Here is a 21,236-nt window from a genome sequence, read left to right as displayed (position 1 = left end):
TTTTTAAAATATTTTAAGATTATAATTTTAAACTATTTTTTTATCCGATTTTGATAAAAAAAAAAAATCAATTTTAAAAGGAAGAATAATGATTCAGCTTTAAAACCAGGGATTTTCTTTAGTTTTTATTTTATTCTTCTTCTAAAAAAATGTTATTTTAGTATTGAAACAGCAGGAAAATCCCTAATTAAATGTTCTTCTTAAAATGAGGAAAAGAATTTCTTTAAATATTTCTTAGTCTTACTAACGTTGTTTCCTTTTTTAGGATCCATTCAATGCCTACCACTGCCAGGACCTTTCCTGCCTTGCTCTGACCTTTTTGATTGGTGGACCCTTCGATGTGGAGTATGGGTAGTCTTCCTCCTAGCCATGCTGGGCAATGGCACCGTTGTGTTCGTCCTCATCTTTTCCCGCTCAAAAATGGACGTCCCGCGCTTTCTTGTCTGCAATTTAGCCGCTGCAGACTTCTTCATGGGCGTCTACCTTGGCATCCTGGCCGTTGTGGATGCCTCAACACTCGGAGAGTTCCGTATGTTTGCCATTCCGTGGCAAATGAGCGCCGGATGCCAGCTGGCAGGCTTCCTGGCGGTTCTCTCCTCCGAGCTATCGGTCTACACTCTAGCTGTGATCACACTGGAACGGAATTACGCCATCACGCACGCCATGCACCTCAACAAGAGACTCTCCCTGCGTCATGCTGGTTATATTATGACAATTGGGTGGACTTTTGCCCTCACAATGGCTATTCTGCCACTTTTTGGAATTTCCGACTACCGGAAGTTTGCTGTTTGTCTGCCATTTGAGACGACAAACAGCACAGCAAGTCTGGCGTATGTGGTGTTCCTCATGCTAATCAATGGGATTGCATTTCTCATCCTAATGGGGTGCTACCTGAAGATGTACTGCGCAATTCGTGGTTCCCAGGCGTGGAATAGCAATGACTCCCGGATAGCCAAGAGAATGGCTCTGCTTGTCTTCACAGACTTCCTCTGCTGGTCTCCTATTGCTTTTTTCTCCTTGACAGCGGCTTTTGGGCTGCATCTCATCTCCCTGGAGCAGGCCAAGGTGTTCACGGTTTTTGTACTGCCGCTCAATTCATGCTGCAATCCCTTCTTGTATGCTATTCTCACGAAACAATTCAAGAAAGACTGTGTCCTCATCTGTAAGGCCATTGAGGAGTCACGTGTTACACGTGGGATTGGACGCTGCCGGCACAGCTCCAATTTTAGCAATCGTCAAACACCGGCAAATACTAATTCGCTGGTGGAGAGATCCTCAAAGGAATTGCCACCCCTTCTGCCGGGGCCACAGTGTGGGTGTGCTAAGCTGCTGGAGCAGCAAGTAGCTCGCAAGAGGACAAGTCATCATCATCAAGAGAGCACACTGTCGAAGATGTGGCGACAATTTATGTGCAACAAACGCCCACCTGATAGCCGACGCAACCAGTCGGATCAGTATGCGTACCAAATTGCTGAGATTCAGCAGAAGCAGCATCACAAGAGGGCTGGCTCTATGTCATCCAGTGAGAATTTTAGCTCATCCCGCTCGGATTCATGGAGGCATGGTCCACCACATCATCACTGTGGCATCCCCCTGAGGATTCTGGACACCAGACGACGGCATTCCTCGTGGCTGGTCACGCGGAAGACGTCGCAGGACTCCAATTTGTCCAGCTCGCGCAATGATTCCTCCACATCGGCAACCACAGCGAGCACATCAACATTCCGGATGTCCAGATCCAGTGCTGGGAGTTCCACACCAATGCCGCCACTTAGTAAGTAAAAGTTCCTGATATAATAAATTTCTTTGTCTTTTTTATTAGGGTACCTACCTACCCAAATTACAAGTTAAAGTTTAATCTCATTTGATAGTTAAAAGGATCATAAAATTTATGAGCGCCATGGAATATATTAAGCGAGAAAATAAAAGAAAATTGGCGAGAATAAATCAAAAATAAAATGAAGAGAGATCATAAATTCGTCAAAATCAATTATTAAGCAATAAGTGTCGACAATGAGACATGGGGTGTGCAAAATTGAAGAGAAAAGGATAATTCCAGCAGTGAATGTGCATTATAAAGTTTTTCAAGAAAATGTTGTGACCTATTAATGGGGATGAAAAATGTTCCCTTTTTCTCGCAATTGCTTTCCCAATGATTTATGCTGTTTCTCCATTTTATTCAAAGAAATTGTACATTCAACTGCACTTTATTCAAACATTTTTCGCGATATTTCTCCTCTTCCCAGAAGGGTAAAAAAAGTAAATATTTGCACTTTACAACGACATAACTCATTGGCGAGAGAAATATGAAGAAAATATTTAACGTTGAAGAGATTGTGGGCGATGAAAGGAGATACTTTGAAAGAACTTTTAGTTTGTATCAATAGCAGCACTCAAGATGTATTTTAGTTTTAAGAAGAAAAACATCTCAATTTTAGTTCAAAGCTACTTTTAACTTTTATGAACTTAACAAGTTTCAGAGGTGTGTGTGTACTTTCACTCTGTAAGAAAATAATTCAGGAAGTCAAGAGAGAAGTCTTTGGGGAAGAAGTTCTGAATGAGACATCCTCTTCACACACACTGAATGTTATTGAAGTTTCTCCTTACAAGAAGTTACAATAAGTTTTATTCAACATTTACAGCAAATTCACAATTCTTAAAAAATCAAAAGTTTGAAAATCAACTGATAAAATTTATGCAAATTTATGATCTTTAAAATTCAATAACTTCTATTGAATTAAATTCAATGACTGAATATTGATAAAAATTTAATATTTTCATTTTGAGAAATTTTTGCTTTGTCTTCAAGAAGATTTTTGGAACTTTTTGCATTTTGGGACCACTCTTGTCTGATGTAATGCTGATTTCAACGTATAAAATAGGGGAATCTTGGGTAAAAATGGTGAATTTTTGGGAGATATTTTTTCCTGAATTCTGTGGAAATATTTGAGATTTCCCATGACAACTATTTTATAGGAAATTTTCCGGGCTACAACTTTGTCTCAGACGATTTTTCTCTATCTCAACGGGAAAAATGCTTTTTAGGCCATTTTCCAAACCCTTACACAGTTGCCTGTTCCAAAAATCCTGGGGTAAAACGGTTAATTGCGTTTTTTGTTCGCTAATCTCAATTTAAAGAAATTATTTTAGCAAGGCACTATAATACCTATCTGAGAATGAGAGATTTGTGAACCAATTTAAACCTTTTTTAATAAAAAAAAAATTAAAAAAAAAATAACGTTAAATTTAAGAAATTGAATTTTTTATTTTTTTAGTTTATAAAAATTGATAATAGTCAGTGATCAAACATCGTAAATTGTATGTAATAGTTATACTGATAAAGAAAAAATAAATTTTTCAAAAATTTAAAAAGTTATCTTAAAAAAAACACCAAATTCACCATTTTGCCCCAAGCGGTATTTTTTACTATCAGTGTTCTACGGGAAAACTCAGAAATTTTTTTCGGAAAATTCAGATTAGGTTCATGTTTAGCAATAGTTACTCTGTCTAAAAATGCATATTTGGATCAAAAAAAATTGCAGAGAATTTCGCCAAAACTTAATTTGTAGTTGAGAGGTCAGAGTAATTTTGAGGTTCGAAAAAATGGTTTTTCAAATAAAAGCCAAAATATTGGATCAATTATTATGAAACTTTCTAGGCTTATGCAGGGGTATGAAGTGCAACTACTGACAAAATTAGACAGATTAGCTCCAACTGCTTCTTGAGATATTAATTTTTATTTTCAAATTCACCATTTTACCCCAGTTACCCCTATCAATCAAACTACTTCATCATTTATTCATTGCACACAGATACACCGAGGAACAGTATTCCGGGGGCAAAGCCTCGATTGGTGCGACAATCCGCCGTTCAGGAGGAACTCTCAGCGGATTTGTCAGCCTCACCACCTCGTCTGGGGGTCCGCTTCCTGCCCACAATCCCCTCAGCGGCGGACAGCAGTGTTCAACTTGACGAGGACTCCCAGCAGGCAATCTGCGACTCAACGGGCATTGCCTTCTACACCATCCTCCAGAGCGGCGGTAGCCCCCTCGCGACGCTCTCTAGTCCCAAAGATAAAAATCGACCACCCTGAGGGTTTCGCAAGGCCAAAACTTTTATATCTGAAGACGCGATTCCTACGTGTGTAAATTCATAATAAAATATACCACTTAAGTAGTTTAATGCTCTATAATATTATATACACAGTTGTAATAGATTTTATTGACTGCCATTAAGATGTAAGTGATACATTTTTTGATATATGAGTTCCACCTTCGTGATATACATTAGGATCTTTTTATTCTTAACAACAAAATGAGAAGAAATCTCTCAATTTAATGAAGATTTTTCTTCCACCAATCCTTTTTCAAATTTATCCTTCTTCGCGCGTGGCATACCTATTCATAGAAAAAAAAATCTCTGTAATATAACTTTTGTGCTGTTTGGATCGTCAATCGATGGTCTGCTGAAGTTGATTTAACTCAAAAAAAAAATTGTATAAAATAAAAACCACACAAAAATGACAAATTGTTCAAAACCAATGCCAAACTTTATGTAGTGAATTATATCATTATATTGCAATATACATAGCATAGTCTATATTGATGAAGTAATATTCAAAATTATATTAATTAATTGTGGTACATCCTTTTGAATTAATATTGTTAAGGTATATCACCGTCCATGGACAATAACCGCAAAATTATACCTATTTTAAACATATAAAAAACATCTACATTATGTATATGAACTCCAGTGTATCCCAGAGACATGTGGAGGTGAATGATGAGAGTAAATTATTACTATCAATTGATATTTCTTTTATTTTTCATTAATAAAAAAATATTTTGATTCAATTTAGAAACGTTATGACTGTTACAGGATTTGATTTCCAAGTTCAAACTTTATTTTTCGTGGTCTTTTCAGCGCCTCTACACGTGAGTACTGCAAATTATTCCAGGGAGTAATTATTCTGCACGAGGCGGGTAATAGTATCCCTAAAACTTGGAGGATTTTTGTGGACATCGTGGCCATTTCGAGTTTTTAAATCGTTATAGATTAAAATGTAGTGGACCTATCGTGATAATTATCACGTCTATGTGTAGGAAATTTCAATTACTTTTAGTTAGGTGAAAGAAAATCCGGAGTTTTTCTTTTTAAAAGATAATTAAGGTCAAAGTCGACATTATACGCGAAGGATGAAAATGGACACAGTGGCCATTATAATTCTCATATATTTTTGTGGTTATGTCTCCCCGTATTTTCCAAATCAGGATCTCTTTTAAACTTTTCCACGATGAAAATCATTAGTGTGAATTCATTTTTAATGCCGGAAGTGGTCAGGTAGTTACTTAGAGAACTGAAGGAAGTGATTATTCAGACTCAATAAGAAAATTGGCAAAATTGTAGCAAAAAATTAATTTAAAATGACAATTTTGCATTGATGCTACGAAAGTTTTTTCATTATTAATTTTGATAAATTATTTAGAAATTTAGTGTAATAATACTTGAAATAGATTAAGAATGAATTAAACTTTCGATCCTCATTCAATAAGTAGATCTACAATAATTTAAACATTTAATATTTTGCCTTTTTATTATGATGGACACTGTGACCATTTTGATCCTCCGCGTAGGTAAAAAGTGTTCGGTCCTCCTAGTGTTAAAAAAAACTCTAATAAAATCATTTTCATCAATTATTTAATTTTTATAAACCTTTTATTGAGACTTTTACTAAAAATAAAAAAAAAACCCTTTTCTTCAGTCGGGTAAAAATTTAAACATTTCCATTTTCCACTGGAACGATTGGAACACAGAAAACACGACTTGCCGGCCCCTTGAATTTCCAGTGACAGCTGAAAATCACAACAAAGACCATCTGCGGCGGATTTTCTGTGATTTTCTTTGAGATTTCCCTGATTTTCTTTAAATTATTCAATTAACTGAGTTTGCAAAAGATAAATAAGACAATGGTGCAGCAGATTGAGGAGTTAAAGGATGACGACCTTCCACGGAACACGCTTGAGTGGTTCACTGAACTTCCCGAAGTGCAGGAGATGATCCGGAATCTGGTGAATATCTACAAGAGTAGCTTCGAAAAGGCATACGAGACGTACTCTGCTATCTTGTCGCGATATCAGGAGCAGCCCCACCTCCTGGATCCCCATCTGGGAGACTTGGTGACGGAATTACTTCGGTACATTCGCGAGAATACCGATCAGGAGCTGCAGCACTGCACATTTAAGTATCTCTATCAGTTGTCCAAGGTGAGGACTTACAAGGCTTTCGTGAAGTTCCTCCCACATGAGATTAGCGACCTGGACGTTGTGCTGGAGCTCCTAGAGCGGCAGGACACTGGGAATGTTGAGAATTGGGAAAGCCGGTACGTCCTCTTGCTTTGGCTCTCAATTCTCGTCCTCAATCCCTTTCACATGAGTCGCTTGGATGCCTATTCACCCGAAGGTGGCCCAACGTCTGGCCAGAGAGGAAGCAAAATGGAGAGAATTTATAGGTTATGCCAAGTAAATTGCGATAGCAATGACTCATGCTCCGAAGTTGCGGCATTCCTATCGGCGAAATATTTGATCAGGAGTGATGTGAAGGATAGTTTGCTACCCAAATTCATCGATTGGATCATCGAGGGGAGCCAGAAGGATGAGGAAGCGATCAAAATTGGCCAACTACGGGCTATTTCGGCGATTCTGAAGCATGGCAAGAGGGAAGATATCCTCCCACATACAAATAGAATCCTCCAGTGGGTGACTGGGTGCAATTTCAAGGACTCCAACGACTACCTGAAGCACCTGTATCACGTGAAGATTGTCAAGAGGCTGGGATTGGTATTCCTGAAGCCACAGCTAGCACGCTGGCGCTACCAGAGGGGATCTCGGTCGATTGTGGCGAACTTGGAACGTCCGGCGGGGCAAGAAAATACCCCAGTTGTAGATTCTTTCTCTGGTGGGGATGTTCAACAACCACATGAAGAGATTGTTGTGCCGGATGAGATTGAGGACATCATTGAGGAACTTTTGCAGGCACTACGGAGCAGTAGTAGCGAAGTTCGGTGGTCAGCAGCTAAGGGAATCGGCAGAGTAACAAACAGACTGCCTAAATCACTGGGGGATGAAGTTGTGGGCACACTCATTGAGGTCTTTAACCCCCTTGAGCCCCATGAAGCATGGCACGGAGCTGCACTGGCCATGGCGGAATTGGCAAAACACGGACTCCTCCTGCTTCATCGTCTCTCCACAATGGTTCCCATCCTCATTCAAGCCCTAATGTACGATGAAATGAAGGGCTACATGTCCGTGGGGCAGCACATCCGGGATGCTGCGTGCTACATGAGTTGGGCCTTTGCACGTGCTTATAACCCAGAAGATCTCCAACCATTCGTCCAGAAGATTGCATCAGCTCTCCTGGTTACAACATCCTTTGACAGAGAGATTAATTGCCGTCGTGCTGCCTCTGCGGCATTTCAGGAGAGCGTTGGGAGGCTGGGAAACTTCCCTCATGGCATAGATATCCTCACCCGGGCGGATTTCTTCTCAGTCGGCATCCGGAACAATTCCTACCTCGTTGTCAGTGACTACATTGCGCAATTTGAGGAGTACACCAAGCCCCTGATTGATCATCTCATCGACAGGAAGGTTAATCACTGGGATCAGGCAATCCGGGAGCTAACTGCAAAAACTCTCAACAAGCTCACAAAGCACAATCCTCCATACATGAGGGATGAAATCATTCCGAAACTCTTTGATCTCACAGACTCAATGGATGTCTCCACACGACATGGAAGTGTTCTCGCGCTTGGAGAGATAATTCTCGCACTCAGGACGATTAATCCGGATCTCGTGACGAAGGAGATTGTCGAGAAGGCGAATGGATTGATTGAGAAGTTCACAAATCGCGAGCAATTCCGTGGAATGAGTGGGGAGATTATGAAGCCAGCTTGTACGGATTTCATCCGGAATTGCAGCCACGCCAGGATTCCTGCAACAGTTGGCTGCTTATCAACATGGCAGGGAATTATCGATAGATGCTTGACGAATAAAAATGCACAAATCCGGGAATCTGCAATTGCTGCCCTTAAGCCTCTCTGTGAGACTTACTACGCAGTTCCTGGGAGGGAAGACGCCAATACTGGGATTATTGGGAGCTACCTTAAAGGGGCAGAGAATGATCTCGAAGAGAACATCCGGATGGGCTTCCTGGCAGCACTGGGAGCTCTTCCGAAATTCATGTATATGCAGAATTTCGAAGAGATTCTTGGAGTTTTATTGAAGCAGTGCCTTGTCCCTCCAACTACAGGCACAACGGAAAATCCCATCACTGCCAAATGGTCAGAAGCTCGTTGTGAAAGTGTCAAGGCTCTCACAAATATGACTCAGACGGTGGGATTTGAGGGGGAGAAGAGCTTTGGGAATCCCCAAATCCTACAGAGAGTCTTCAACTGCCTCCTGCTGGCCCTCGAGGAGTACACGCTGGACAATCGTGGAGACATTGGAGCGTGGGTGAGGGAAGCCAGTATGAATGGTCTCTTCACGGTGGTCACCACCTGTCCGCAGGATATCCTCCAGCCTAGTGTGGTTCACAGCATCATGACGGAATTCGCCCAGAAAGCTGTGGAGAAAATTGACAGAACTCGTGGCCTGGCGGGGAAGCTCTTTTGCAATCTCATCCACCACAATCCATCCATTCCGCACATTCAGGAGCACGAAAGATTGAAAGAAATCTTCCCGGAGGATAGCAATAGTGTCCTCTGGCTCTTTGCTGATCACACTTTCCCGCTTTTCTGCGAAATGCTCGCATTTCCCGTCTACTCCCCGAAGATTCTCCTGGGATTATCTGCCAGTATTGGGCAGCTTTCTGAGTCTCTGGTGAGTTTGGTAGTCTATGCGGTGCACGAATGAAATATTTAATTAGTTGGTGTAACACAATCGTGGCATACCAAGTATTGCAATCATTGGAAAAATTGACCACCTCAGATCGGACTCAAACTTTGCCTTATATCTCGAGAACGGCAAGAGATAGAGACTTCCACTTTGAAGTTTTCTATAGAAATGTGGGTGTAAAATTTCATTTTTTCGCATTTTCAAAATCCAAGATGGCCGCCGTCCGCCATTTTGAAACACCGTCAATCACTTCCCTTATAGCTAGAGGTCTGAAATTTTAGTATGTTGTACGCATTAGTGAGACGTTTTCATCGATAATTCATACTTGAAAATCGGTCAAGCAGTTCAGCAAATATGGCGGCTTAAAGCAAAATGTGTTTTTTCGATATAACTCGAAAATGGCTTGAGCGATTTTGACCATTTTGGTATCAAATGAAAGGTATCGAGAAGCCCTACAACTGTCTAGAACATTTCGAGTTCCAAAAATGGCCGCAAGAGGAGCTAAAATCAAAAACAAAAATTGCCTAACTTTAAGGGGCAATATCTCCGAATCCCCATTAGGCAAATCTTTTAAATTTTGATATGTTGCAGCCTGACTCAATATCTTTCACCAGTCCGTAAATGAAGAAAATCTATGTCGCCGTTTAGAAGATATAGCCATTTGAAATATTCTTGAATTTGAAAAGTTCTAAGAGCCATATCTTATGTTCTGCTTTTCCGGTTTTGCTCAACTTGGTATATTAAATTAAATGTTTTGCAATTCTCTACAACTCTCTAGAACATTACAATCCTCTAGAACTATTCCTTGATGACAAAAATACCAAAAACTGTTTTGGTTAAACAAAAGGCCGACATTTTGTGTTCTAAAGGTGACCTTGAAAATTATTGAGATATATATCAAATTATAGCTTATTTCAATACCTTTCCAAAACTAGTCAAGATATTTCTGTAGATCTTATAGAACTTCAGATATGACCATCTTTGTCCTTCGAATTGATTGACTTTTATTAATAAAATCAACTTTGCCTCCTAATATTGCTCACAAATTAAATTACAACGCATGATCCCTCCGCGTTGTGGTATACCAACTCTTATAACTGGACGCGTTATGTTTGACTTTTTTTTTAATTGTACAGATTAAATATTCATCAGCATCATTCTTTCAATTCCTTAAATCTCATCCGGATCATGTGAAGCGGATTGGCGAGGAGATTCTCATGGTTTTCCAGGAGAACATTCACAATGAGCGCATTACGTGTCCACTGCTGAATTTCTTGGATCTCCTTATTGGTTCGGGGACAATTGATTGCCTTCTGATTGATCCGGAATCCACATTCCCGGATCGGGTGTTCCAGCAGGTTAGCAATGAAATTGCGGGACAGAAGAAGATCTATAAGCTCGCCTCCAGCATTAATGTCTACTGTCAACTCATACAAGTTCCACGGCTGTGCCCGAAGATCCTGTCCAAGTTGATGGTCTTCCTGGGGCGTCCTGTTGTGCACGTGCGGAAGACAGCAGCGATAAAACTCTACGAAGCACTCATTGTGCACGGTGACACGGCGGGAATTGCAGAGGAGAATATGGATGAGGTGCTGAATTTGCTGTCGGAAACTAATTGGGGACAGGATATTGCGGAAATTCGTCCCATCCGGAATGAGTTGTGTCGCCTCTGCAATGTAAAGCCACCAGTAAGTGTGACGAAGAACTAAAAGCTCACCATTTCCCTTCTCCCCCCACATACACATTTTTCTAACACAATAAAAAGGCAAGAAAAAATATTTTTTATCTCTTCTTTATTTATAATTTTTCGTGTAAATTACGATATCGCTATTCAAATTTTCTTTTTTTTTATTTAGCAATAATTTATTCTAGAAAAAATCTATCTTGTTACAAAAATGCGCTGCAAAATGCGGTAAGTGTGTGTCTGCAAAAATCCTATTCGGTATCAAAAAAAATTATATATCCTCGTGATGGGTCCACTTTTACGTTTTATTATTATTTAAAAAAAATTGGACAGTATTTTGGCAGTTTCTCTCTGGGTGTTCTCATAAGTACTCCATTCTTCGTTCCCTTTGATATTATTCAGTGGTGTGACTAATATTATGCGTTTATTTTTTTATTTATATAAATATAAATATCAAGAATGACTTTATTCAGCTTCCAACATGCTCATGAAAGATAATAAATCAATATAATATACTTTAAAATAAAATAAAAAATATTACAATTAATCCGAGGAAATACATTTCCCCACAACTTCATCGTCTCATCTATAAAATATCTCATTTATATATAAAAAAAAAAACTTTGATATTTTTCCTTCCAAAAGAACAATCATTATTGCAAAAGTTTTTTTTTTAGTGGCTTAAATAGTGAAAAGATCTTCTTATGAAAGAAATAAAGAAAAAATCCGTTAGAAGGAATCTTGAAAGCCACGCACACGGATTTTATATTATATAAAAAAGAAGATAATATGATATACGGTGTAATAATATAAATAGCATTAATTAATTAAGCACAATACATTTAAAATATGTTTTTCTTTTCATTAGGTAGATCCATAGATTAATGCTTTAGTATTCCCACTGCGTGGCTGAATCTGATCCACCTTCGACTATTCTGAATGTCCCATTTTTCGTGGCGCCCAAGTACCTGCCGTCGGTAGATCTGAAAATTATAAGAAAAAAATCATAACATACACTGTAAGTCAAATTTTTAGTAAACTGCTACTAAAGTCTTTAGTAATGCAACAATTACTAAAAATTTTAGTAGTTATTACAGAAAATTTTAGTTATGTTGCCTGGAATCACTAAAATCTTTTGTCATCTTTACTAAAATTTCATTTGGCTCTGAATTTTTTAGTGAAGGTAACTAAAATTTTTAGTTTTATTGCTCTTTTACTAAAGTTTAGTAGGCAATTTAGTCAAATTCTTTACTAAAGTTTCCTGTAAATATAAGAAACTAAAGTTTTTTAGTTTTGTCAACCATAATTTTAGTAGGTATAACTACAATTATTAATTATTTGATTACTAAAGTTAAGACATGGCAAACGAAAATATAGTTGACATGTCTAAAAATCCCAAATTGTACACTACCATGGTTTAGAAGACATGACAATTGAAAATAATTATTTGGTATGCTCTTTATAGTATATTAAAGTTGTAATCAGACCCATTATTACTACATATATCTATCGATTTATGTTTTAGTTGATGGAACGTGTTCGATAATAGCAACACTCGCAACAAAAAAAAATGTTGCAACTGTAAAAACTTTATTGCTTTATTAGGGTTTCGAGGTTCCGAAAATATACATACGGAGATTTGTGTGGGGTATATGAAAAATGTATGTATTTTTTTTACATATCCATCTTTTTTCACCCTTATCTTCTCTTCCTGAAAATTTCTCTTGAGCATTCGTGTAAGTATTTCACAATATTCAGTTCTCTGTAAGATTTTCTGTAGAAAACAACTCAAAATATTTTGTGGTCTGACAGAACATTCTGGAATTATTTTGTGATTAGAGAATATTAGTTTAATTGATCTTGGAACAATTTTCGTGGGTGAAAAGTGCTAAAATTCAGTGGAACGAAAACAGATCAAAGGTAAGTAATAGGTGCTTATTAAATTGTATGCGTGATTGTACATTTATTCACTATGAAGATTTTCTTCCTTTGTTTGCCTTTGTCACCTTTGTTCGACTGGTTCGAAAAATGAATTTTAAAAGTACAAAAATAATGGAAAATGTGATTATCTTGTTAAATAGAGTGAAAATAGTATGAAATTGTGTTGTTTAAAAAACAAAATCTATCATATTCTTTGTTGATATAAAAAGGAGTGACTTCTTAAGCAAAATCACAGGAATGTTTCGTTGAATCGCTTGAAGAGTTACAATACGTCCCGTAAAAGGACATGGCTGGTCTTTTCAACAAAAAATTATAGAAAAAGAAATAAATAGACAAAAAGCAAAGAATGCAATGCCTAAAATTTTGTTTCCGCTAGTGGTTAGTATACGAATAAAAAATGGATAGACAGTATAAGGCGAATGAACTGTAAGTAAAACTTACGGGCTGTGATTCTTTCTTTGTCAGTGAATTGTAAAATTGTCTGAAAATTGGGGATGGAAAAATTTTGAGGAAGGCTTTCTCGCGCACCGAATCACAGCCAACGCGCAGAAATTTTATGAAAAGCCTTAATCGTTAATTAAAAGCCTTAGCTGGACTTAAGAACTCAAGATATTACATGGTAACTTTAAAAAGCGATATCTCCGGAACGGCTACATAGATTTTCAATTTGTAAGGGACGACCGTAGGCGAAATGTATTTTTTATTAAAAGGCGGATTTTCGGTCTCTCACTCGGCTAATTCATTTTTATTTCCGGCCAACGTTTCGGACTATTTAAGTCCTTCCTCAGGGCAAGTAATAGACAAAATTAACCACGTCAAGAAATAACTAAATAAATCAGTACAGCTTGGCCACCAATGAGAGAAGATAAGGAGAGTTGTGTTGTGGATGTAGTGATTTTTTGTTATTTCTTGACGTGGTTAATTTTGTCTATTACTTGCCCTGAGGAAGGACTTAAATAGTCCGAAACGTTGGCCGGAAATAAAAATTAATTAGCCGAGTGAGAGACCGAAAATCCGCCTTTTAATAAAAAAAAAGGCTACATAGATTTTCTTTATTTTTGGCATGGTTTTAGATATTAAAGTCGGCTATAACATATCAAAATATGAAGTAATTCTATAAAGCGCTGGTCGAGATATTCATCGAAAACTCATCAAAAATTTTCTTTTTGGTTTTAGCGCCCCTTGCGGTCACTTTAGAAACTTCTGATGTTTTAGAGAGTTGTAGGATTTGTTGAGAGCTTTCAGTTGAGCCCAAGTTGATCAAAATCGGTCAAGCCGTTGTTGAGTTATGACCGATTTTCGATGAAAATATGTGCCGGCCATATTTGCTAAACGGCTTCGTCGATTTTTAAAAATGAGGTATCGTTTGAAAGGTCTTGGTGGCCCCTACAACATATCAAAATTTCAGACCTCTAGCTATAATAGGGACTGAGATATAACGAAAACAAAGTTTAGGGGTTATTCAAAATGGCGGACGAAGGGGTGGGGGGTGGATTTGACCCCATAATCGGATGTCTTCCACCCAATATATGAACTTTGCCGTTGACCGCAAGTCTCTATCTATTACCGTTCTCTTGTAATTTAGCGAAAGGTTCCGGCCAGCCGGACGGACGGCCGGCCGGACCAATTTTTGGCGCATATGTTTTTTTGGAATGTAGGGACACTAATTCGTGCTCATCCCAAGTTTGAGCCCGATCTGACGACTGCATTTTAGAGTGTACACAGAAGCTAAGCTTCTTTGAAGAAAGAATCACAGCTAATAAAATGAGGGAGATTTACTCCATAACTATCGCAAGTAAAGATTTTCAACACAATTTTGTAACATTTCATACAAATTCTATGTTTTATAACAAAATTTTTATATTGTTTTTTTTTTACTTTTAAAACTTTTTATTTTATTTATTTTTATATTAATACTTTTTGTAATACGTTGATTTCAGACTAAATAATCAACCTTGAAAAGTAAAAACACCACATAAAGCGTGTAAAGATGAATGTGGAAGAAATCTACCAATTTTTAATCCGGAATGGTATTACGGAGAGCGTGGCAACATTATTAAGAAGTTAGTTATATATATAAAAAAAATACATTCACATGGATTGTTATAGATGTAATGTAGTTTGTACATGCGTTGCAGAACTAAAAAATCATTTGAGAACGCATCACAATTTAGAATTAGGAAAAGAGTGGTATGACAATATTCAATGTCCTAGATGTGAAAATGGAGTGTTCTTTTCAAATTTAAAAAGTTATGTTCAACATATAAAGAGACATAATCAATCTGTTCCTATAAGTTCAAATCAAAATAATATTGATGACGCCAGTGCTAAATGAAGAACATTTAACTACTACATCTTCCTCTTCAGAAGAATTAATTTCACAATCTTTTTTACGTAAAAATAACATTGAAGAGTACATAAACAAACAATTCTGCACATTAAGGTGCAAAACTAATATACCAGAAAGTCAAATTCAAACTTTTCATACCGTATGCACTGAAATAACTAAAACAGTAAGTAATTACGTAAAGAATACGAACGTAGATAATATCGAAGAACTCTTTAAAAGTTCAGCTACTTTCAGTAAACAAGTAAATTTTTTTAAAAGCAGCGCTGAATATATTAAAAATCAAGAGATCATTCTTGGAACAAGAAAAGAATACATTAATCGTAAAAATAAACGATTCTTAATTGAGAGGAAGGAAACGTGCAGTTATTTATCAATTAAAGAAACACTCATATCATTGATAAAAAATGACAGTTTTCGGAATTTTATCAATAATGAGGAAACGAATTATAATGAAAATATAATAAAATCGTTTAAAGACAGTGAGTCTTACAAGAAAAATGAATACTTTAATAAAAATAAAAATGCTTTGCGCATTGACCTATATTATGACGATGTTGAGCCAGCAAATGCGCAAGGTTCTCATACGGTTATTCATAAAATAGGTCTTTTTTACTTTACAATCCAAAACGTCGGCGCAGTTTTCAATTCAGATTTGAAAAATATATACATATTATGCGCAGCTTATTCAGAAGATATAAAAAAATATGGATTCGAACCAATTCTTGGTCGTTTTGTTTCAGAAATGCAAGAATTATATAATGGAATATCAATTTCATTAAACAATGGCGAAATGTATGATCTCCGTGCAATTCTTATAAACTTTATTGGAGACACCTTGGCAGCTCATGATATCTTAGGTTTTAGTAGTCCGTCAAGTTCCTTCTTTTGCAGACAATGTTGTATAAATAGAACAGATTTTCAAACAGACTGGAGGAGTTGGTCTCCTAATCGTACTGTGGAGAGCCATAACGCTGATTTAAGAAAAATAGAAGAAAATCAGGATTTCATCAAATTGTGTGGCGTTAAGAATAATTCAATCTTAAATTCCGTACCAGGTTATCACTGCACACTTAATTACAATTTTGACCCTATGCACGATATTTTTGAAGGTGTAGGACCAAAAGTAATAAAATTAGTATTGAAACATCTCATAATAAAGAAAAAAATTATGACATTGTCACAATTCAATAATAATCTTTATTATTTCAATTATGGTCAGACAGAAAATAAAAATAAACCGAGCCCAACATTTACAACTATGGTATTGAACTCTAACTCCAATTGTATTAAACAAAAATCAGTTCAAACCTGGTTGTTGTTGAGGTGCATACCTTTCATTTTTCACGGGATTATTCCAGAAGATTGTGAGGATTACATAAGATTATTGTCCTATTTGTCTCGAATCACCTCAATAGTTTTTTCAAGACAGCTTTCACAATACATGATTACGTTATTACATGACCTAATTGAAAGACATCATCACTTATTTAAAAAACTTTTTCCTGACGTAAATATGATAAATAAGCTTCATCATATGTTGCACTACCGTGAGTGTATTTGGAATAAAGGTCCACTTTCAAACATGTCCTGTATAAGGTACGAAAGCAAGCATCTTCCTATTAAAACGCAAATTGTTGCGGGGAAAAATTTTAAAAACGTCCCAAAAAGTATTATAAAGCGTCAAGCATTGAGCCAGTGTAATGATATAATTTCAGCTAAGTTTGAAAAAATATCCATGACAATAAATTTAAATACTGATTGCACCGACAATATTCAAAAAATTCAAAGTTTTACTAAGAATAGCGTAGAGTACAAAAAAGGATTAATAATTAATTTAGATAATCTAACAGAAAGTGGTTCTACGTATCCTGATTTATTCCAAATCGTAGATATATTCAAAATCAATAACGACATACACGTAGAATGCCAAAAATTTGATATAATAGAATATGATGAGCTGCTTAATGCCTTTAAAGTTGAAAAAGTAACGCAAAATGAGATTATTAATGGCATTGATATAGATGATATTCATCCAAATTCAATTTGGGTTTCATTTAATGAAGAATACGTTTCTGTAAAATATTATTATTAGTTATTAGATTACATAACAGATTCTACCAAAAAAATATAATATAACCTGTGAATATTTAACGATTTCTTTCAAAAATTTTAATGTATTTGTTATTTAGAATTTTCTATTAGTAGCGTAGTAGTAAATTTATATGTAATTAAATATATAAGTTAGATAATTATAATTTACGTTAAGATCAAGGATTGGATGAAGACATACTACAAGACACGACGGAAAATGACATTGCTTCCCTCAATATTACACTGGCGGATCGCAAGAAGGTAATGCGGGTCTTAAGAATGTTGAAACCATCTACTTCGTCATGTGCTATTGAAGAAAATATTATCATCTATGATCCTGAAGCAGAAAATTCAATTCAAGAAGAACAGCTAGAATCTTCTACACAAGTTCATGAGAAAGGCATACGTACAGTGTATCCCAAGGTATATATTTTCTATTTATTATTATTATTATTTATTATTATTTTTTTACTATTATTTTTTTTTCTTTTCTTTATCACTTTTAGGATCGCAACCTTACCGTTCTTGTGGAACAAATGACAAAAAAAGGAGCTGATTATAAAAATCTATATAATAAGCTAATTGCGTCCCAATTTCTGGAAGAGATTGATCAACGCAGATTGACTGAAATTATTGGTCGAGACATGGTGACAAAATGTGGAAAGTAAGTGTAAATCTCATATTTTTCATTAGAATTATTTATATAATTTCTACTATATTAAAACTATGTACATAAAATCTTATTAACCGTCTATTGTGTATTTTATTTACAGTTATCCGACAACAACAGACAAAAACAATATGGGTCATGCTCTCCTAAAATCATTTCCGTACTTGGCTAAAAAGCATCTTCATCCGCGAACACCGGCTTACGTATGTCTAATTTATTGGTACAATTCCTTGATATCTATTTATTATTTTTTTTATTATTTTCTTTTTAAGAACCTTTGGTTTGATGACCATGGATCTGCGAACGGAAAGAAACCTGCTGGTCGTCTCCAACAGTGGTTAGAGAACAATGCGAGGCGTTTGAGACAAGAAGAAAAAAAATACACCCCGCGCCAATCAAAAATTCGAAAGCTGACAGTAAGTATTTTTTCTATGTATCAGTTCAGCAATTCTAATAACTATCTGTAGAATTTATACTACACGTAGATACAAGATTGAGCGAAACAACTTACTCTAGACTTACTGAATAAAGTTTAATTTAAGGTCTCTCTTTTTTTTTTAATAGGACTCACAAAATGTCGCAGGGGAAGAATATGACGATTTTGAAAAACGTCGGGCACTTATACAGGCGTCCAAATCTGTGGCAGACATTGTGGACATTTATCCCAATATTCTTGGGACAAACGGAGAAATGGTATATTACGTACATATATTTATGTTGCAGATTAGGTTTGCATTTTCTCAGTATATTTAGCTTTGATTCTTTTTTTTACAGATCGATAATGATTTTGCTAGACTGTCAGATCATGATGGCAAAATTGAAAATATTAAAAATTACGTCTTCGACGTAATTTTTACAAGTGATGACGGTAAATGACTGAACCTGAACATGCCAAAACAATACCTTTGCATGCTTATAATATAAATCTTCTTTTTTATGTTTAGAAACTCTTCAGTTCATATGTGGGGCCCTTGTGGCATTTGCTTACAAACGCAATTCACCAACAAGCGCAATTACAATCTTCAAGCGGAATGAAATATTGAAACCCCTCGTAATTTTTGTGGATCACGAGGACTTCAAGGAGGAGGCGGTGAATCCAAAACACCCCAAATACCCGATGATACTGTCTTCCAAGACAGATGATATGAGGGCGGTATGCGTCGACGGATTCATAGTGACATTGACGTCACCATCATTCTTGCGATGCCTGGACATACTATTTAAGCTCTACTTTGTTCTGCATATTAAGTTCCCTCCTGTATTGAAACATTTTCTGTCTTTTCTCAATATATACATTTATGAAAACAAAAGCATGAAACCAACTGCCACAGTGGCTAAAATCGAGCAGAAGCTTTTAAAAAAGAATAACGAGTAAACTTTGTATTAAGCATGAAGTGGAACTAATTACTAATAATGTATTAAAACTGCAAAATCAAAGAAAATAAAGTTCACACAAAAATAGAAGTAATATTATAAATGTAAGTGTTTTAAAAGTAAGTGTTAGATATAATTAGTTAATATTTATTTTATTTATATCTCAAATAAGTTAAAAATAAACCAAACCAGCACGAGATAGAAGATTGGCTCACACGCAATGGTTTTATAAAAACTTTAAAAGTCGCAAAAATAAGCTGTTTGATCCTTTTTACAATAATCTCTCTTATTATATTTTAAGTTTAACATATTAGCTTATCATTATAAGTTATTATACCTTTACTTATAAGTAACTGTCAAAATAAAAAAAAACCCAAAAAGAATGAGTTTATTTTTATTAATCCGATGGTTTTAAATTTTTTTAAGGACAACTACATTTCCAGTTACAACGACTGAATTTTAGTTATCCGGAAAATATTGGTTATTAGAAATCCCAACTGAAATTCTATTTATTATACCTAATCTTTAGTAGTCAACGAATTTGAGATTTTTATGCATATCAACTATATCTCCAGTTTGTATGTCTAAACTTTAGTAATCCAAGAATTTATAATTAATAGTTATGTCCACTAAAACCTTTGCTGGCATTCCTAAACTTTAGTAGTCAACGAATTTGAGATTTTTATGTGTATCAACTATATCTCTAGTTTGTATGTCTAAATTTTAGTAATCCAAGAATTTATAACAAATAGTTATGTGTACGAAAATTTCTGTTGGCATTCCTAAACTTTAGTAGTATACAGACGTAAAACATTTTAATAGCCATAACTAAATATTCTGTTGAGAGAACTAAAATTTTTCGTTTTGGGCAATTACTAAAAATTTTAGTAAAAATTCTTTACTAAATTTCTTTACTAAAGTCCAGTCAGTGCCAGTTTTAGTAATGATAACGAAATTTTGACTTACAGTGTAGAATTTATGTTAATCACGCAAATTTCGCATCAAACATCGCTCGCGAATGTTTTGAGGGAGAAGAAAGTTGGAGCTATTTTTGGGGGCTTCATTAATGCAAAATTGACGCCGTGAGGTATCAAATTCCCCAGATGGTTTCACTACACGAATTTCTGCATTTCATTTACAAGATTTTGGCACTTTCTTCATCAAGATTGAAGCCATTAAGAAAAAAAAGTGATGCATTAAAGCGATGGCACATGATTAATTTGGTCGAAGATTGACAAATAATTTGATTTGAAAGCTTTTAGAGGGATAAATTAAATTTAATACATTGATAGAGGACTTCCTGATGACTTCAGAAGAGAGAGGTATTAAGTAAGAGTAGTAAGAGACTAGAAAATTCACGATTTTTGAAGACTTTATATTTTGGAGGTGACACGATCTTAATTTTCTCTCAATTTTTGACTAGAATATATCCGTTAAGACTTTTGAAATTCGTAAAATTAGAGATATCCTGAAATTCCTGAACAAATATTCTGAGAATTGTTAAAAGAAATTCTAAAGTTTCTGGAGAGATAATCTGAGAACTCCGTGTAGATAAATTCTGATAATTTTGGAGAGAATCTGAAGATTTGTTTGACTAGAAAGTCTGAAGTTTTCTGGATAGATTGGCTAGAATCCTATAATTACTAAGCAAAAATCCAGAGGAATTGCTTCTAACAAAAAACTCTGAAGTTATTTTTCAGAAGTTCTAAAATGTCTCAAGAAAAATCTAACTGAAGCCTTGATCTAAAATTTTGATGTTCCTGTCCAGAAATTCTGAATTTCTAAAGAGAAAATTTGAATACAAATTATAAAACTTTTGGAGAATACCTAATGCTTTTGACTTGATAGTCTGAAATTTAGAAATTTATAACTAGAAGAACTAGAATTTAAAAATCTCCAGAATTTTTTTTTTATTTTTCTAACCAGAAATTTCTAGAGCCAATATTCTGTGACTTCTAAAAAGAAATGTTGATAATCCTGCAAAGTTTTGAAAATATTAGTGAGAAAAGTTGAGACTTTTGATCTTAATCTGTAAAGTTTGTATCCAGAAAATTTAAGGACTTCTAACTAGAATTTCTGAAACTTCTAGATTGAAAATTTGAGTCCACCTTATCTTCACCACGCTATATAAATTCTGGTTAAATTCTGAGCATTTTGACTAAAAAGTTTGAAGCTCCTGGTCCACAACAGAAATCCTGAAATTACTTGAGAGAAATTCTAAGGCTTTTACCAGAA

At 35.6% G+C, this 21,236-nt stretch overlaps 4 protein-coding genes across 6 annotated transcripts in view; 3 read left to right on the top strand and 1 right to left on the bottom strand.

The window, feature by feature from the left end:
- Positions 1–4,809, top strand: part of LOC129791083 (lutropin-choriogonadotropic hormone receptor) — a 53,214-nt gene extending 48,405 nt beyond the window's left edge. For all 3 annotated transcript variants that reach the window (XM_055829007.1, XM_055829006.1, XM_055829008.1), the window contains 2 exons: positions 266–1,774; positions 3,813–4,809. In XM_055829007.1, the coding sequence (XP_055684982.1) occupies positions 266–1,774; positions 3,813–4,093 (1,790 nt within the window). In that variant the 3' untranslated portion in view covers positions 4,094–4,809. The remainder of the gene's footprint in view (positions 1–265; positions 1,775–3,812) is intronic.
- Positions 4,810–5,838: 1,029 nt separating this feature from the next.
- On the top strand, positions 5,839–10,727 carry LOC129791080 (tubulin-specific chaperone D). The gene is made up of 2 exons (XM_055829003.1): positions 5,839–8,876; positions 10,028–10,727. The coding sequence occupies exons 1-2, from the start codon at positions 5,970–5,972 to the stop codon at positions 10,598–10,600; spliced, it is 3,480 nt and encodes a 1,159-aa protein (XP_055684978.1). The 5' UTR covers positions 5,839–5,969; the 3' UTR covers positions 10,601–10,727.
- Positions 10,728–10,859: 132 nt separating this feature from the next.
- LOC129791081 (protein singed) overlaps positions 10,860–21,236 on the bottom strand; it is a 29,328-nt gene continuing 18,951 nt past the window's right edge. Inside the window, exon 6 of the mRNA XM_055829004.1 lies at positions 10,860–11,558. Within this exon, the coding sequence (XP_055684979.1) occupies positions 11,465–11,558 (94 nt within the window). The 3' untranslated portion in view covers positions 10,860–11,464. The remainder of the gene's footprint in view (positions 11,559–21,236) is intronic.
- LOC129791082 (uncharacterized) lies at positions 17,102–19,724 on the top strand. Its single transcript, XM_055829005.1, has 7 exons — positions 17,102–17,380; positions 17,464–17,621; positions 17,731–17,830; positions 17,900–18,043; positions 18,192–18,320; positions 18,402–18,495; positions 18,572–19,724. The coding sequence occupies exons 1-7, from the start codon at positions 17,222–17,224 to the stop codon at positions 19,000–19,002; spliced, it is 1,215 nt and encodes a 404-aa protein (XP_055684980.1). The 5' UTR covers positions 17,102–17,221; the 3' UTR covers positions 19,003–19,724.

Source organism: Lutzomyia longipalpis, chromosome 2 (genome assembly GCF_024334085.1).
Source record: "Lutzomyia longipalpis isolate SR_M1_2022 chromosome 2, ASM2433408v1".
In the NCBI taxonomy this organism is placed as follows: Eukaryota; Metazoa; Arthropoda; class Insecta; order Diptera; family Psychodidae; genus Lutzomyia; species Lutzomyia longipalpis.
The sequence above is the reverse complement of the archived record's forward strand: the minus strand, read 5'-3'. Positions and strand labels throughout refer to the sequence as shown.

What these genes read in the sequence shown, in the direction of transcription:
- LOC129791080 (XM_055829003.1), top strand. Translation starts at nt 5,970, where the DNA reads ATGGTGCAGCAGATTGAGGAGTTAAAGGATGACGACCTTCCACGGAAC. An exon ending in GGCAGCTTTCTGAGTCTCTG is followed by an intron (nt 8,877 to 10,027) that starts GTGAGTTTGGTA and finishes TTAATTGTACAG; the next exon opens with ATTAAATATTCATCAGCATC.
- LOC129791082 (XM_055829005.1), top strand. Translation starts at nt 17,222, where the DNA reads ATGCGGGTCTTAAGAATGTTGAAACCATCTACTTCGTCATGTGCTATT. An exon ending in CAAAAATTCGAAAGCTGACA is followed by an intron (nt 18,044 to 18,191) that starts GTAAGTATTTTT and finishes TTTTTTTAATAG; the next exon opens with GACTCACAAAATGTCGCAGG. An exon ending in AATTTTTACAAGTGATGACG is followed by an intron (nt 18,496 to 18,571) that starts GTAAATGACTGA and finishes TTTTATGTTTAG; the next exon opens with AAACTCTTCAGTTCATATGT.